The 17,044-nt window shown below is 44.1% G+C and overlaps 1 protein-coding gene across 1 annotated transcript; it reads left to right on the top strand.

The window, feature by feature from the left end:
* The first annotated feature begins 7,842 nt into the window (after nucleotides 1-7,842).
* Nucleotides 7,843-15,815, top strand: GID8 (GID complex subunit 8 homolog). The gene is made up of 5 exons (XM_069871645.1): nucleotides 7,843-7,921; nucleotides 9,000-9,129; nucleotides 10,283-10,479; nucleotides 10,980-11,177; nucleotides 11,981-15,815. Exons 2-5 carry the CDS (start codon nucleotides 9,012-9,014, stop codon nucleotides 12,152-12,154), a joined length of 687 nt encoding a protein of 228 aa, XP_069727746.1. The 5' UTR covers nucleotides 7,843-7,921; nucleotides 9,000-9,011; the 3' UTR covers nucleotides 12,155-15,815.
* The last annotated feature ends 1,229 nt before the right edge of the window (nucleotides 15,816-17,044 follow it).

Below are 17,044 nucleotides of genomic sequence, written 5' to 3' on the forward strand. Positions count from 1 at the left end.
ACAGTTACTGGGCTAAGCCCGAAAACCTCACAGTTTAACTCTCCAACTTCTCACAGCCTGTTTATTTCTAAACATACAAGAGCACAATTCTACAACTGTCAAAATTCAGCTTGAATACTTACACTGTACTTAGAACTCCCTCTTTTCAAACAGTTTTATGCAAATCAGTAATGCTGTATGCCTTTTTGTCACGCTGGCCTTTATTACAGTACATTAACTAGATAACCTCTTTTTACATAGAATATTTGGAATGTGTGACTTTTTTTTTTATAATTAAAATATCCAAATCATTCGTCATGCCCAGTTATTGTTGTCAATAGAACTGTAAATACAGAAATGGACTCAAAACAACCGGAGGATTATAATTTCTGACCCTACCAGCGCAGCCCTTGAAGAACATAAAAAAAAAAAAAAATCCATGCTTACACTTTGTTTTTCCATCATTTCATTTCGAAAAAGTGAGATAAAATGTAATATCTGAAACAAGTTGTAATTTCCATTCTTATTCCATCAAAAAGGCTTCATTAAATGCAGCAAAACAAAGAAATTTCTTCTTCAGAATTTAGTGAAACAGTAATTACAGCATACTAATGATATTATTAAAAATGCATAAACACAGTTCCATTCCCAATTTTGATTAGGATTTACTGTGAGAACACACATAATGCATATTTAATCTTTGTGCATTAGCTCCCTAACCGGAAAGGCAAGATTTTTCTTAACCTCAAAGCCTACCAGTGCTCTTGAGACCCCCTCCATTAGTAACTGTGAAGAACTCACTTGATTTGGAAGCTGTATTAGGTAAAAAATTAATAGTAGTACAACCCTCAGCATGTTAACTGACAGGTGATTAAATATTCTCCTAGTAAGGAGAGCGGCTTGCCAGCACATAAGAAAGATCAACCAGTTCTTGCGTAAACTAGATAAACCTTACTTATATTTAAATCCTCTCCTTAAGTCTCCTACCACTGTCCTACCAGTTGCAGCACTAAGAGACATGGGGCAGAAAAACTGCACCAGTGAATAAAAACAGTGCAGAGAAACCTTTCTGCCAACTAAGCCCTACCTAATCTTACTCATGCTGAGTGCAGTCCCTGCTTCTTCCGTTTTATTGGTTAGATTTGATAAACTCTCAGCCTAACCCCTAAATCCTTGCCCTTCCTCTCTCCATTCAACAGTTTCAGCTGAAGTTCCAGGCTACACAAAATCCTACACCTGTAAATTTCAACTATAAAGACAATAACTTTATCCAGAATCAAATAACAATCTAATGCCAGAAAATCTTAATAGTGAAGCTGAATTAAGCACTGCCTTCTGACAAGTCCACTGGACACTGAAAATACTTATTCAATTTTATTTACTATTTTGGACTCATACAAACCTATTAACATTGTTTTGGAGGTTGTTTTTTTAAAATTCCTAAGACCTTTTAGTTCTATGAAAAGTACCCTCTGAAGGAATGTATTATATGTGAACAATTTAAAATTTTTTCTTTGTAGTGTGCAGAAATTTGCAGCACAGCAAAAGCTTCACGCGCACACCAACAGAAACCAACAAAAATATTCCTTAAAAAACACAAATAACACAAACTTTGCTAGAAAAATTATTTAAATGCTAGTCTAGAAATCAACAATTACTCAATTTGCAAATCACTGCAGTTATGTGGTCTCAAGTAGGCTGAAGGCAAACAGGAGCCTACATTCTTGCAATAAAGAGCTTTAAAAATCCTGTATGGGCAGTATGTTTCTGGAGCCATCAAGGGAAAAAAAAATAAGGCCTAACTGCACAGCTATTTTGAGCTGACTTCTATATTTACTCCTATAGAAAGTTTCAAACATCAAAAAATTATAACAAGCAGCTGGCATACATAAAAGTGGAGCAGAACCCAAAATAACGACTACAATTAACACAGTATATGCTACACTTATACAGTAACTACACATTATCATTATTCATTGACCAGCAATTATATTGCTTTAAAATCTAGTGAATTTTGTTTGCAGAAGCAGCAACCAGACAGTTGAAGCTAAATCAATTCAAATTACTGCTTACAAAAAACTGTAAAATAGACAAAAAAGCAAACAGTGAAAAAGTTCCCATAAAATAAAACAAAATATAGTTGAACATCAGCTGCCAAAGAATTTACTTAAACAAGGCTGTGATGATTAAGTATTCAAAAGAGCTCTTTATGCAAGAAAATGTCCGATTATCCAGGAAAAAAAAAAAAACCAACAAAAAAATACTAGGGAAGTCGTGAATGCCATATACATACTTTTCAATTGAACAAAAAAAATTGGCATTTTTTTTGTCTCCCTGAATTTCCTAGAAAGAAAACATGAAAGCCCATGCAAGAAAAACAGCATGTTACATTTCAAATTACTGAACATACAAACAGCAGGGAGAGCTTAACAAGCATTCATTTTGTAACATCTTAAAAAGATTGCAATGTTCTTTTCCCAGATAAAAGTTACAACCTAGTTTTCTTAACCTGCTACTAAAATGTAGCTATCATTGTGCCCAGTTCTGGAATCCCCAGCATAAGAAGGATATGGAACTGTTGGAATGGGTCCAGAGGAGGCCATGAAGATGATCCAGGGGCTGGAGAACCTCTGCTGTGAGGACAGGCTGAGAGACTTGGAGTTGTTCAGCCTGGAGAAGAGAAGGCTCCAAGGAGACCTTAGAGCAGCCTTCCCATACCTGAAGGGGCTACAGAAAACCTGAGGAGGGACTTTTTTACCAGGACATGGAGTGACAGAACGAGGGGGAATGGCTCTAAATTGGCAGGGAGAAGATTTAAATTAGACATTAGGAAGAAATTCTTCACAATGTGGGTGGGGAGATGGGGTTGCCCAAGAAAGTTGCAGCTACCCCATCCTTGGAGGCCAGATTTGATGATGCTTTGAAGAATCTGATCCAGTGGGAGATGTCTCTGCTTATGGCAGGGTGTTTGGAACCGGGCAATCTTTAAGATCCCTTTCCAACCCAAACCATTGTACGATTCTACAAACCGCACAAAAAAAAAAGAAACATTTGGTCACCGAAGAACGGTTTTGTGGAAACCAAACAGACAGCTCCAAAGCACCATCCCCTCCAAAAAGCAGCACCTGAGCACGCTAGTGCAAGGGGTGGGGAACAGCTACTGACAGGGAATTCAATGTGCATGTAAGGCCAGCCAACAATTACTGCTGCCTGAAAACCCAACCCCCTCCTCCTTCCCCTACCAAGTCTCCAGGCGCCGCCGCGGTCCGGCTCTTCCCGTGTCGCTCACCGCCGAGAGGTCCCCTCCGCCGCCCAGGGACAGCGAGGGGCCCCTGGGAGCAGGGCAGCGCCAGTCCCACCCTCCGAGACGGGAATGCGGCCGGGTTTGCGGAGCCCAAACTGCGGGCGCTGCCTCGCAGGCAGCCGCCCACCGGGATCCCCTGGTCCGGTGCCGGGCAATGGTGCCAACAGAACGAGAGCGGCCGTTAACAGTCGTCGTGAAGGAGAAGCTTGCTTGACTATGACGTCGATCGCCTCGGAGCGCACCCGTCCTCTCCTTTCCCCCCACCGCTTTCAGCCCGCTCCGCTCCTCTCCAACCGCGCCGAGCTGCGGCTTTTTGGGTTTGTTTTTTTTTATTTCCTCCGGGCTTCTCCGACCTCCAGGGGACGCGGGCCAGGCCTCCGCGCCGCCGGTTCCGCTGCAAACAGGCCGCGCCGCGCCCTCCCCCCCCCGCCTCCATTTTCTCGCCCAGCCCAGAGGCGCCCAGGCCGCGGGAGGCGCCCGCCCGCCCGCCCCTGCCCCTTTCCCCGCGACCCACTCCGCCGCCACAGAGGCGCCGTTCCCTTCCTCCTGCCGTGCCGGTGCTTCTCCGGCCGCCTCCCTCACTCACCGCGGGGGGGGGGGGAACGGAGAAATCTCGCTGCAGGTCTCAGCAGAGCGCAGCCGCCATTTCCTCCTCGCAGCCGCTCCGGAGCACGGGGCGGGGACGCTCCGCCCACGGGCCCATAGACACGGCCCGCGCAGCCGCCTAGAGCGCCCGCCGAGAGCACAGACGGCGGCCTAGAGCGCCCGCCGCCCTTTGCGCGCGGCACCTCGGAGGACTCCGCGTGGCGCTGGCTCCGCCCCCGGGCGGGAGGGCCCGGGCCGCTCCGAGCGGGTCCCCGCGGCTCCCCAAGCGGCCGCAGGCTCGTAGAATGATTTGGTTGGAGAGGATCTTTGAGATCGAACGCGAGCATACCCGTGGATACTCCTGAACCATCCCCGAGCACCTCATCCGCCCCTCTTTGAAACCCCTTCAGGGATGGGGGCTCCAAAACCTCCCTGCGAGCCTCTGCCAGAGCTGAGAACCCTTTCAGTGAAGAATGTTTTCCCGATTTCCAATTTGAGCCTCCTCTGGTGCGACTTCAGGCCGTTCCCTCTAGTCCTGTCGCTTGGGAGGAGAGCCCAGCGCCCACCTCACCACAACCTGCTTCTAGGCAGTTGTAGATAGTGATGAGGTCTCCTCTCAGCCTCCTGTTCTCCAGGTTAAACAACCCCTGGTCCCTCAGGTGCCTCTCATAACACTTGTTCTCCAGCCCCTTCACCAACTCTGTTCCCCTTCTCCGGATGCACTGAAGCCCCTCAATGTCTTTCTTGTACTCACAGAACAAAAACTGAACACAATACTCGAGATGCAGAAAAAGGAAGGCAAACCACCCTGGTCACCACCCTCTGCAGGACAGCTCTGTGGGATCTACAATGCTGCTCCTGGTTTTCTTTACCAAAAAGAATCATAGAATCATAGAATAACCAGGTTGGAAGAGACCCACCGGATCATCGAGTCCAACCATTCCCATCAATCACTAAACCATGTCCCTTAGCACCTCATCCACCCGTGCCTTAAACCCCTCCAGGGAAGGTGACTCAACCCCCTCCCTGGGCAGCCTCTGCCAGTGCCCAATGACCCTTTCTGTGAAGAATTTTTTCCTAATGTCCAGCGTAAATCTCCCCTGGCGGAGCTTGAGGCCATTCCCTCTCATCCTGTCCCCTGTCACTTTGGAGAAGAGGCCAGCTCCCTCCTCTCTACAACCTCCTTTCAGGTAGTTCTAGGGGAAGGATATTTTTACAAGGGCATGTAGTGACAGGATGAGGGCTTTAAATCGGAAGGGGAAAGATTTAGAGTAGACATTAAGAAGAAATTCTTCATGATGAGGGTGGGGAGGCCCTGGCCCAGGTTGTCCAGAGCAGCGATGGCTGCCCCAACCCTGAAGGTGTTGAAGACCACATTGGATGGGGCTTGGAGCCCCTGATCCAGTGGGAAGTGTCCCTGCCCAAGGGAGGCATGGAGGCTTCCCTGTTAACGCTCTTTAGAAATGGCTAGGCTACTCTGAAAACTCCAGATCCAAGATGCTATAAATAGAGTTAACTCCTTTTTCACATGTTTTGTTCCTACTGCCAGCATTTGTGGTATTGGCAACCAGTAACACCTACATCTCAGAGTCACTGAGGGCCTCCAGGTTTACAGGAGGGTCTGTGAGGCAAGGTAAAGACTCCTGGACACCTGCAAAGCCTTTCAGGCAGTTGGGGGTGTGAGGTTTTTATCTTTGATTCACCCTGATCCTGCACATTTTTCCTCATGGGTTGATAAAATTGATTTCAATTGGATTTCAGACAAGTGCAGTGTTTGCCAAGATAGATTAAGGAATGAAAACATGAGGAAACAAACATATTAGCATTAATTCTATAGTACCACAGGATTCTATCATAATTCCATTACATCTTTTAGACGTCGACATTCCAGAGCCACTATACCCAAACCTCCTGGGCATAAAAGCTCAGGGTAATGTTGGCAAAAGCTACAACTAGGTATTTTTTGCCCGATAGCACCATCAGCTTCCTTCTTCACCTGTAAAACCGAGCAGTACGAATACTTACTTCACAGAGGAACACCAAGAGGTAAAAAACCCAACAGATTCCTGTACAAATGTACAAAGCACCATTATTAAAGGCAAGCAGAAGTTTAATTTGTGTTTGGTAGCTAAAAAGCTACAATCAATGAAAGGCATGTGGTGAGGAAATACCTTATTATTTGGTAGATCAAGCAGCACTGTGATTTATGCCCTGGGAAGAGCTAATTAATTACATGTTAACGGATAAAGTTAGCATCTGGGTGCTGCTCAAACCCAGGAATTATGCACCAAGGGAAAGGGAACATGCAAAACAAAGAGTTGTGCACCAACAGTGAACACTGTGTAAAGCACACAACACCTTCAATCCCCAAATCCCCACCTCTGTGTGAAAGCCCGAGTCTGAGTACTTGCCTCTGCCAACTGAGCACTTCTGTTGCCTTCACTTAAACCTCATTTCCCTGCCTTGTTCCCTTTCCTCCCTAATTCTTTTTTTTTTTTTCCCTTTATTTGGGAAATTTACTCCTGGGTTATTGGTCTAAAAGCAAAATTACACTTTTCCTAGATCATTTGCAGCAAGAAGCAGGACGCCTTAACCCTGCTCTCCATGTCCATATTCCAGCCAAGGTGTCCTTTTGCCAGGAACAGGCAGTGGAGGGGACCGTGATATCAAAAATGCCAGCAAATTAACTCTCTAAGACTCATTTTGGAGTCTTAGAAAGCAAGCATCCTTTATCAGGCCTGGGCAACACGAGGAGTGATCTCCATCGATCACATGCAGTGAGACAAAAGCTGGGACAGAATAGATTTCCCACTTACACGCATATGGATAAATTTTCCAACGCCTCATTTTAATGTTATTATGAACTTCACAACAGTCAAAACTCTTGCTAATTTGGAACTTTGGAGCCAGCTCTGCCTGACTTTGCATTTGAGATGGGGAGAGACTGCAAACAGAGGTGATTGTAGAAGACATCTGTTCAGCACAGATCATATGAACACAAGACTTTATAATCTGCAAAGAATGAGCAGCGTCTGGAAAAAACGCGTTTGAAAAAAAAACGCACGCTATCAGAGGGACATTCTGTCTAACTGTCAAAAAATACAGTTACTTAAATAAACTTAAATTTACTTTAGCTTGAAATAAAACATTTTACTTCTTTGTAATAGTAACTAGTAGTTACTATTTTGTATTTTTATATATTTATATATAGTTCAAAAATATTTATGTATTTGTATCAACGGGGCACGGGTGGGACTGGACACCAGTGGGACTGGGGACGGGTGAGACTGAGCACCAGTGGAACCGGGCATGGGCGAGACTGGGGATCAGTGGGATTGAGGACGGGTGGAACTGGGCTCTGGTGGGACTGAGCACCGGTGGGACTGAGCACCGGTGGGACTGGGCTCCGGTGGGACTGGGCACCGGTGGGACTGGGCACTGGTGGAACCGGGCATGGGCGAGACTGGGAATCAGTGGGATTGAGGACGGGTGGGACTGGGCCCCGGTGGGACTGGGCACTGGTGGGACTGGGCACCGGTGGGACTGGGCTCCGGTGGGACTGGGCTCCGGTGGAACCAGGCATGGGCGAGACTGGGAATCAGTGGTATTGAGGACGGATGGGACTGGGCTCCGGTGGGACTGGGCCCCAGTGGGACTGGGCAACGGTGGGACTGTGCACTGGTGGGACTGGGCTCTGGTGGGACTGGGCTCTGGTGGGACTGTGCACTGGTGGGACTGGGCTCCGGTGGGACTGGGCACCGGTGAGACTGAGCACCAGTGGAACCGGGCATGGGCGAGACTGGGAATCAGTGGGATTGAGGACGGGTGGGACTAGGCCCCGGTGGGACTGGGGCCAGTGCCTCGTCTCTATGGTCGCGCCTCCGCACCGAAGGGCGCCCACCCGCCCGCGTACGCTCTGTCCCGCCGGGCCGTCTCGCTGGTGGCGCCGCTCTCGCCGCCCTGATTGGCCGCTGCCGCCGCTCTCGCGAGACCCGCGCGTGCGGCCCGGCGGAGGCGGCGGAGGCGCCCGCGTTGGTGCGTGGAGCCGGCGCGGTAAGATGGCGCCGCCGGGGCCCTGCCCTGCCCCCCCCTTCCCCTTCCCCCTTTCCTCCCGGGCCTGTGGCGAGCGGGGACCGGGCGGCTCGGTGCCCGCGGGGGGAAGGCTCGGCTGCCCGGTGCGAGCCCCGCGGCTCCGCCTGGCTGCGAGCGGCCTGAGCGCGGGGCCGCGCGCCTCGCGGCCCCGGCGGGTCGTGCCCCCCCGCCACCCGCCCCGGGCTGTGGAGGTGGCTGAGAGGGAGGAAAAACGTGCGGGGAGAGGGAGGAGCGGGGCCGGGTTCGTGTGTGCCAGAAACGGGGGCCGTGCCTGTTGCTGGCGGCGCCTCGGCCCCCTCCGCGCCGCCTCTGATTGCGACTGGATGGTGGGAAATGGTTAAACACCGGGTTAGCAGCGCGCCTCGCTTCCAGATCTGAGAAGAAAAGATCAATCGATAAATAATACGAAGAGTTATCTTAGTAGAGTTGACAGGAGGACTTTTGCGGGCAGCAAAGCTAAGGTAGCGTGAGTCTTTAGGTGTAGGTTGGATAGTGTATGGATTATATCGCTGTCCTGTGAAAACTTTAAAGCACATAGTGTTTACTCAGGCCTTGCTTTAAAGGTTTGTTACAGCTTTTCTGCGTAGATGTCAAACTCTTTGACTCGCTTGTTTCACACTGTGATGTGTTCTCTATAACTTGTAAACATGGAGTGCATTTAAGAGTAAGAACGAGAAGGTGGTATTTGGCTTTTGTGTTCTGACGGTCCATGAAGGCAGCTTTGAGCCAGGAGAACTGTTGCAAACAAGGCTGGATGGGGCCTCGGCTCAGCCTGATCCAGGAGGAGGTGTCCCTGCCCATCGCAGGGGGTTAGAGCTGGATGATCTTTGAGATACCTTCCAACCCAAACTATTCTGTGATTCTATGAAACATGCAGGAACACGAAGAAGAAGATGAAAATTTGTTTGATCTCTTTTGGACTGCTAACTTAAAAGTTCTCATAAAATTTTTTTCTGTAAAGTTGGTAGTTACATGGTGCTGATACAGGTTGAACTTATTTTTGAATCACGTTAAATGAGATGCTTTTCTTTTCTTGTAGTAAGACTCCAGGATGAGTTATACAGAAAAACCTGATGACATTACGAAAGATGAATGGATGGAAAAACTTAATAACTTGCATATTCAGAGAGCAGATATGAACCGCCTTATCATGAACTACCTTGTTACAGGTAAAAAATGAGTGATAATGCTAGGAAGCTTTTAAATGTGTGTGGCTTATTTTGCCAAGACAAATGATTTGGGCTAGGTGGAGTGAAATGAAGGACTTTGAGGACTTTGTGATAGCTGTTGGCTTCCCTTAGCAATGGACAACTGCTCTTGAGTTCTCTTAAGTAGAACCCGAGTAAGATTCAGGAACCAACTGAGCAGTTACTGTGCAATGGAAGTGATATTTATTAACTCTTTCGTTAAAAGAGATAGAAAAGAAAGTGTTTTCTGGAATGCTGATAATGAGCATGACCTGCTTCTTTACTGTGTCCTTTTTTGTGCAGTTCAAACAGAGTTCATGATACGTTGCAGTTGTTAGATAGTTTTCTGAAAGCTGCAAGCTGACAATGATCATGGCAAGTTTTAACGGGGTAGAAAGATAGACTCTTAAACAACACTGTTGTCAAAGTGGTTTGAAACCAAAAGTATTAACCCTTTCAGCAGACAGCTGAACTTTATACTCAGGACAACCAAAACCCCTTGGAGGTTGTCCCTAGCAATTATGATGCGTGCCATCCCAGTACGCTGTGCAGGGGTGGAGGCATTTGCATCCGATCTACACCCCTGTTTACGCTGGCATGGAGGTGTAGCCTCTGGAGTGAAGAAAGAGCATGTTAGTTGTGTAAATCATGGAAGCATGACTTAGGATTTAACACAGCTGTTGCAGCTTTAAAAGAAAAATAGTATGAGAAAGCAAAATTAATCTTCTCTTTCTTCTCAGTAAAACTGCTGGGTCTGTGTAAACAGATTTGGGGGCAGGAGGGAGAAGCCAAATCCACCCAGATTTTGAAAACGTGATTTTGAAAATCCCATTTTGGAATAAGTGTGCTGCTCTATTTAAGTATAAAACAAGCTTTCAAGTTAAGAGATATTGGATTACAAGTCGCATGCGTCTTTAGAGAATGAAGGTGCTTGAGCTAAGAATGAATTAAGCCTGTGCTCTTAGATGCTTGTTGGATAAACGTCTATTTAAATAGATAAGAATTTTTCAGAAGTTCAAATTTAATCTTTAAAGTCCTAAAATGTCAAGCAATGTTCAAGTCTTTTAATTTAAACCATTTTTTCTTCGAAGTGTTTCATAACATATATTTTATAGGTAAAATGTTTCTGTTTCAGAGGGCTTCAAAGAAGCAGCAGAGAAATTTCGGATGGAGTCTGGAATTGAACCCAGTGTTGATTTAGAGACTCTTGATGAAAGAATAAAAATTCGAGAAATGATATTGAAAGGACAGATTCAAGAAGCCATTGCATTAATAAACAGCCTCCATCCAGAATTATTAGATACCAACAGATACCTTTACTTTCATTTGCAGGTAAGGACAGGTGGCAAACTTTATTTTAGAGATTGTTGAGAGACTGGGAGAGTGGTACAGATTTTATGAATATTGGGAGGTTTGCATCTGAACCTGGATGCAATTTCAGGTGTTGGTTCTTGGCATTGTTTTATAGCAATGAGAAACTGTAGTGTGATGTGGGAACCATCCTGTACTATTAATAATATGAGAACTCGTAACAGCAGCACTGCCTGTGCCTTATGAACTTCCAGTAACTGTTAGTCTGAATTTCTAGTAGTTCCTTTATTAACACATCTTGTCAAAACCTGTTACTCGAACGCGTCAGGTTACCTTTTCCAGTAGGTTTTGCAGACGAGTCTGCTGCTCTTTGTCTCACACATTGAGAACTGACCTCAAACTGTCAAATTATGGTTTGATGTTGGTCTCAAATTACACGCTAATGCCTGAAGATTACAGTCCTGAAATACTGAAGATTCGTTAATTTCTTAAGCTAGTATTGTTCTGTCTTTCGTTTGCAGCAGCAGCATTTGATTGAACTGATTCGGCAGCGTGAGACAGAAGCAGCTCTGGAATTTGCTCAGACCCAATTAGCAGAACAAGGCGAAGAGAGCAGGGAATGCCTGACAGAAATGGAGCGTACGCTGGCTTTGCTTGCCTTTGATAATCCCGAAGAATCACCATTTGGAGACTTGCTTAACATGATGCAACGACAGAAGGTAGTCCTTTCTCAAAAGGAAATTGATGTATTTTATTTCTATGTGGTGAAAATGATGGCTGAATATTTTTTAAACTTTTAGAAAAAACGTATGCAGTGTTATGCAAAAGAACAGAAGTATCCCCAACATAAGAAGGATACGGAACTGTTGGAACGGGTCCAAAGGAGGCCGTGAAGATGACCTGAGGGCTGGAGCACCTCTGTTATGAGGACAGGCTGAGAGAGTTGGGGTTGTTCAGCCTGGAGAAGAGAAGGCTCTGGGCAGACCTTAGAGCAGCTTCCAGTATGGAAAGGGGCTACAAGAAAGCTGGAGAGGGACTTTTTACAAGGGCCTGGAGTGATAGGATGAGGGGAAATGGCTTTAAACTAGAAGGAGGAAGATTTAGATTAGACCTTAGAAAGAACTTCTTCACAGTGAGGGTGGGGAGGCCCTGGCACAGGTTGCCCAGGAAGACGTGGCTGCCCCATCCCTTGAGGTGTTCAAGGCCAGGTTGGATGGGGCAGCCTGGTCCAGTGGGAGGTGTCCCAGCTCATGGCAGGGGATTGGAACTGTATGGCTTTTTAGGATCCCTTCCAACCCAAGCCATTCTGTGATTTCTTAAGCAAGATTTTAAAAAATGATGTTAAATTTTCAGCTGCTTGGCTCTGTTCATTGTTTTCTCCAGGCTCATGGGCTGTGGAGCTTTGTCCTGACCATTTTCTGAGGAATTAGCATGCTAGGCATGATTTTTTTCAGTGTCAGTGTGACATTAGCAGTGTTAATCTTAGGGAAACTATTACTGAACTCCACTATTTCTTTTCCAGGTATGGAGTGAGGTTAATCAAGCTGTTCTAGACTATGAAAATCGTGAATCGACACCCAAGTTGGCAAAATTACTGAAATTACTACTGTGGGCTCAGAATGAGCTGGACCAGAAGAAGGTGAAATATCCCAAAATGACAGACCTCAGCAAGGGGACGATTGAAGAACCCAAGTAAAATGTGTGCAGATGGACATCAAACAATCTTAGTACTGCACAGTATACATTTATATCAGTCTGTGACTGAAATATTTTTACTACAGTACAGCACTCAATTCAGATTTTTCAATGAACATCTAATTTGAAGGGAGAAAAGTCCCTTTTAAATGCTGCAAAAACTGCATTGAAAGGCGCTGTATCTCTTTGAAAGTCTGACTTAGGCTATGCACTATAATACCTTTTTAAAAAAAAAATTAAGCAGGACAGGAAATATAGCATTTTTAAAAGTACAGAACTCAAACTTTCTAATTGGCTACTGATGCCTAGTTTAGTGGCCAGTGAGTTAACATGGAGTTATATTGGCAACTATTCAGTTAAGTTTAACTGTCTCCTGTTTGAAATGTGTATATAGAACAGTGAATATTTTCTACCTTTAAGTTATAGCCAGATATACATTCCCCTTAAAAGTAACTGGTCAAGTTTTCATCTATAAACTTTGCAGTAAGGTCAACCTTTTGCTTAGGAAATAGTGTACAAACTTGTAAATCTTAATTTAAGGACTTTGGTTTTTTTTTTTTTTCCTTGTTTCTGACTTTTTGGTGCTTTATATGGTGAGAGCTATGTTCATAATGGATCAGTGACCCATCTTTTCAGGATGAGTATTGTTGGAAATAGGTTGTTTTTCCTTAATTTTCACAAATGACCAAAATGGCCCCCAAAGGCATTTGAGGATTTATGTTAACATGGGCCTTTTCCCCCTATGCTGAATTTGCAGCTGTAGACACTGCAGTGATTCCAGTGGGCTGGTAAAGCTTTGGAGGCCACTGGATGTTGGTAAGCTGGGAGATAATGCTTGTGTTAGGGAATTAAGTGTGGGGGAGAGGTGCTTGTTGAAGCCTCTGATGCATCACTTTGTGCAGGATCTTCCTTTGCGCTTGCTGAGTAAGAATTGTAGTTTTAGAGCTACTTGGGCTGTTTTTCTGCCTTGAGCTGAGCAGAGCAGGGCTGTCTAACCCCAGAAATTTCCGTTCCCTCATTTGTTCCATACCTTTCTGAAGAGATGCAGTTCATCTTCACCTATATTTGTTTAATAACTGTCCTTACTCCAGTTAGGATTGTAGTTCTAATGTTTTATACGTGAAGTCCAGACTTTCAAGTCAACAAATTGTAATCTTCTGGGTATGGGTTGTTCTGGTCGACCTGATTGTGCAGCACTGAGCACTGGTGTGAATCCAGTGGTAGTGAGCACTAATCTTGCCAAATCGATCTGTAGATTTTTAGATCTGTATATCACGTTATTACAGATCTGCTGAACAAAGACCGAGTCGATGGGTGGAATAGCTTAACATCATGAGACACTGGCAGTTGTCACACCAGTCCCATACTGTACATAATCTAGTCTTGTATGGTAAATATTACCCTGTAGAATGAAACCTAGTTTTCACTTAATTTTACTGGAATACTTACGCATTAAACTGTATAAAGCTTTGCAGATACACCTGACTTGCGGGAACTAACAAAACCTGTTACTGATTGCATTACTGTGAACACTGTTTACTTGTGTAGCTATTTTTTGTGGGGGAAACCATTGTTTGTTAAGCAGCTATTAGGGATGCAGAGCGCCAAGATTAAGCTAAATAATGGATATAACAAAACGATTTGTTCCCATGTGTTACTGATTGTTCTGTTTTCCACTTTGAGGCATTTGTGGTATGGAGGTTTTAAAGTTTATACATCACAAAAGCTATCGGTAGCCCCGCAACTCCAACAGCGGCTTTCCTTCACCAGGCTGGTTATTCTAACACCAAACTTTTAACAGTTGTGGGGTTTTTGGTTTGGGGTTTTTTTTTGGTTGATTTTTTTTTGTTGTTGTTTTTTTATCCAGTCGGTTGATGTCTGAAAACCATGTATAACTTTTAGTTTGTGAGAAACTGTATGGTTAATATAACTTTGTTTAATAACAAACTGCAGAAACAAAACTGGAATAGCTCTATTTCTTCCTATGTAACTGATCAGCTTTTCCTGTGTTTTTACACTTGAGTTGTTAAATCTCATCTAAAGCTTCTCCCAGATGAAGTGCAAAGTGGTGCGTTTTTGGGGCACGACTGGCATTTTTCTCCATGAGAAATGCTGTATTTACAGTCCTGGTTGAGAAGTTCACTCTACTTCTAGAACGCTACATATTAATTTCGTATAGTATTTGGGCATAGATTCAGCATAGATTACTTGAATTTTCACTAGCTTGTCTTTTTTTCCCATTAAAAATATGTTTTTAAGGGGTTTAATATAAAATTAATATAGAACTATTTCACTTTGTTTTTATGAACATGCCACATTGATAAGCAGCTTTAATCTGTAAAGTTTTTGGTAACTGCAAGAAAATATTCGAAAGCTATGCATTTTAGAGAAAGCATAAAGGTAGTGATAATGGTACTTCTAAGGATCTTTATATTAGTGTATATAAAATAGTTTGCATATACAAATATAATATATAATCTGTTTGAAATATTGAATGGTAGGGGCTGTGAAACATAATTTATGGAAATATTGTGCACAGTAAACAGACCTCTTAGTACACGAATGAACTTTTGTCATATGCATGAGAAATGTCTTATTTGGTGACTACTAATGAATGGGATTTTGTTAACCCATTTTTGTTAGATAACCACTTTAACAAATATTATTAAATGCCACTTTGATCAGTTTGCTTTAGTGTAAAAAAAATACATATTTTGTTCCACTTAATTTAGAACAATATGAAAATAACTTTTGTAAGAAGATCTGTTCCAAACTCAGTGGTGGCAAACAAATCTGGTGATTAAACATGGTACACTACGCTCATTCCTCCCCCAGCAGTTCCTTTGTCTGATAGCAAATAAGCGGTTTTTTATTAATATTATGGACATGAAGAAGTTGAGTTGTAAAATATCCTGTCTTATATGCCTCTCCGGAAAGTCTGCGTATCAGGTGTGTTTTGATTAGACGGCAAATCTCTCCCCTTTTCCAAAACCTGTCACCTCCCTCATAACTGTTGTTTCCACTGTTACCATGTCTCTCTTCTGCCTGTCAAATCTAAGCTAAAAGGTCGTTGCTTCTGTTGTACGATGGAGTCATTTGGGAAGGGTGGGGAATAAAGGGTTTCCATGAAGATGGAGCACTGGTAGAATCTTCTGAGAAATACTTACCCAATTGTTTAATTTTCTGTAGCTGGGAAAGCAGTGGCTGCTGCAAAGAAATGAACAGCAGAATTTTAGGTAAAGCAAGCCTTTCTTCTTGAGACTTTCGAAGAGGCAAACATCCACTTTGAATTCAGGTGAAGTACCTTTCTCTCTCTTTGAGATGATTTCATCCAAACGCTTTCAGCTCCTTCCACCCACATTTAAAGGAAAATTGAAATTAATGCAGAGAGCACTTACGTAGCATTTGAGGTGTGTGAAGTTACCTGGAAGGAATTGTGTCTCCTCTCCACTCCTTGTACATATGGGGAAGCCATTACGTTATCCTAGGATGATTTTATTGTTTTTAATTTGTAACATTTATGCTTTGTATGCTGGAGTATACGCTTAAAAGCATTACTTAAAAAAACCTCCTTGACTAGTAGATGAGTGTTGCTCGACTTATTTCAAACCACTTTCTGTCCAAGTTTGTTACAAAGCTTATTAAACCGAGTTGGAGCGTGATCCCTGTGTGTCTTATCTTCATGGGTAATGGGGCCTCTTGCTGTCAACAGCAGCGGAAAGCATTCTTGAGACAGTTACTTTGAAGAATATAAAAGGATATAGAGTCGTTCATCCCTAAATCTTTCTTTAGGCTACAGAGAAGGGTTTTGCCCTGCACTGCAGATCTCTTCCATCCAGAAGCAATGTCACCGGTCAGTGATTGTTTCTGCTCTAATGTTCTTGATGAAAAGGGATGAGTAGGGTTGATAGCTGTTGCGTGAGCAAGTGTCCCCAGCCCTGCTGGTTTGCTTTAAGTGCTCAGCTGTGCAGAAACAAAACACACAGCTTTTAAATAGCATCCTCAAAAGGATTTGTATTTCTCAATGGACAACTCTAAGTGCTAAAAACTGGGGTGGTTTTTTTTTTTGTTTTCCTCTCCCCTCCTACCTTCATATAATTACATTAAGGACAAGATTGGTCAAAGTACCAGTGAGCTGCAGGCTGGTACGATCGGGCGTCTCGGAGCCAGGAAGCCCCACGGTGTTCTCTGTTGTGCTCTTCGTGTTAAATGGGGGATTCCACCGAAATGCTGCTACCTTATACCTGTCTGGGTTAATTTCTGCATGGGAGTTGCTGCTCACTCAAAACCAATGTCCATTTGTCAACTCTGATAATTTATTTTTCAGCATATTGCTGTCCACAGCAGTTTTGCAAAGTTGCATTATTTCGTACTAGAAAATATGTGCATTCCCTTCTGGCTATGGACAAGTCACATTGAAAATACTCTTGGTTAGCAGGGACCGTTCCAGCTACCACTGTACTGTCCTTACAGGAGACAGCAACTGTCCTTTATGGAATGTGTGTGCCTATTTCTCCTTTCACACCCCTTCGGGATTTGGTCTCAATCTGTGTTTAACTTCATAAAATCTTCAAATAATACAACCATTGTCTGGGTAAACATCAATGATGCTAAATGTCAGTGTGAATACTAACCCAATCATCTTTTGTTTCGTCGAATCTTTTGACAAATTAAGCTGAACGCAGGAAAAACAAGAGGAGACTTATTGCATAAGGTTGTTTTCTTTAGTCAGCACCTAACTCCTGAACAGATTCCATTTGCTTAATCAGCTTGGTGGGAGTTTGCTTCTAGAAAATTATCCAGCAGTGATAGGAACGATGTCTCTGTTTTTACATGTGCGTGTGATGGATGCTCTGCTCAAACACTGTTTTTAACTGCAGCTATTTTTGAC

The sequence above is a fragment of the Phaenicophaeus curvirostris genome, chromosome 18, assembly GCF_032191515.1.
Source record: "Phaenicophaeus curvirostris isolate KB17595 chromosome 18, BPBGC_Pcur_1.0, whole genome shotgun sequence".
In the NCBI taxonomy this organism is placed as follows: domain Eukaryota; kingdom Metazoa; phylum Chordata; class Aves; order Cuculiformes; family Cuculidae; genus Phaenicophaeus; species Phaenicophaeus curvirostris.

What these genes read in the sequence shown, in the direction of transcription:
- GID8 (XM_069871645.1), top strand. Translation starts at nt 9,012, where the DNA reads ATGAGTTATACAGAAAAACCTGATGACATTACGAAAGATGAATGGATG. An exon ending in ACCTTTACTTTCATTTGCAG is followed by an intron (nt 10,480 to 10,979) that starts GTAAGGACAGGT and finishes TTTCGTTTGCAG; the next exon opens with CAGCAGCATTTGATTGAACT. An exon ending in ACATGATGCAACGACAGAAG is followed by an intron (nt 11,178 to 11,980) that starts GTAGTCCTTTCT and finishes TTTCTTTTCCAG; the next exon opens with GTATGGAGTGAGGTTAATCA.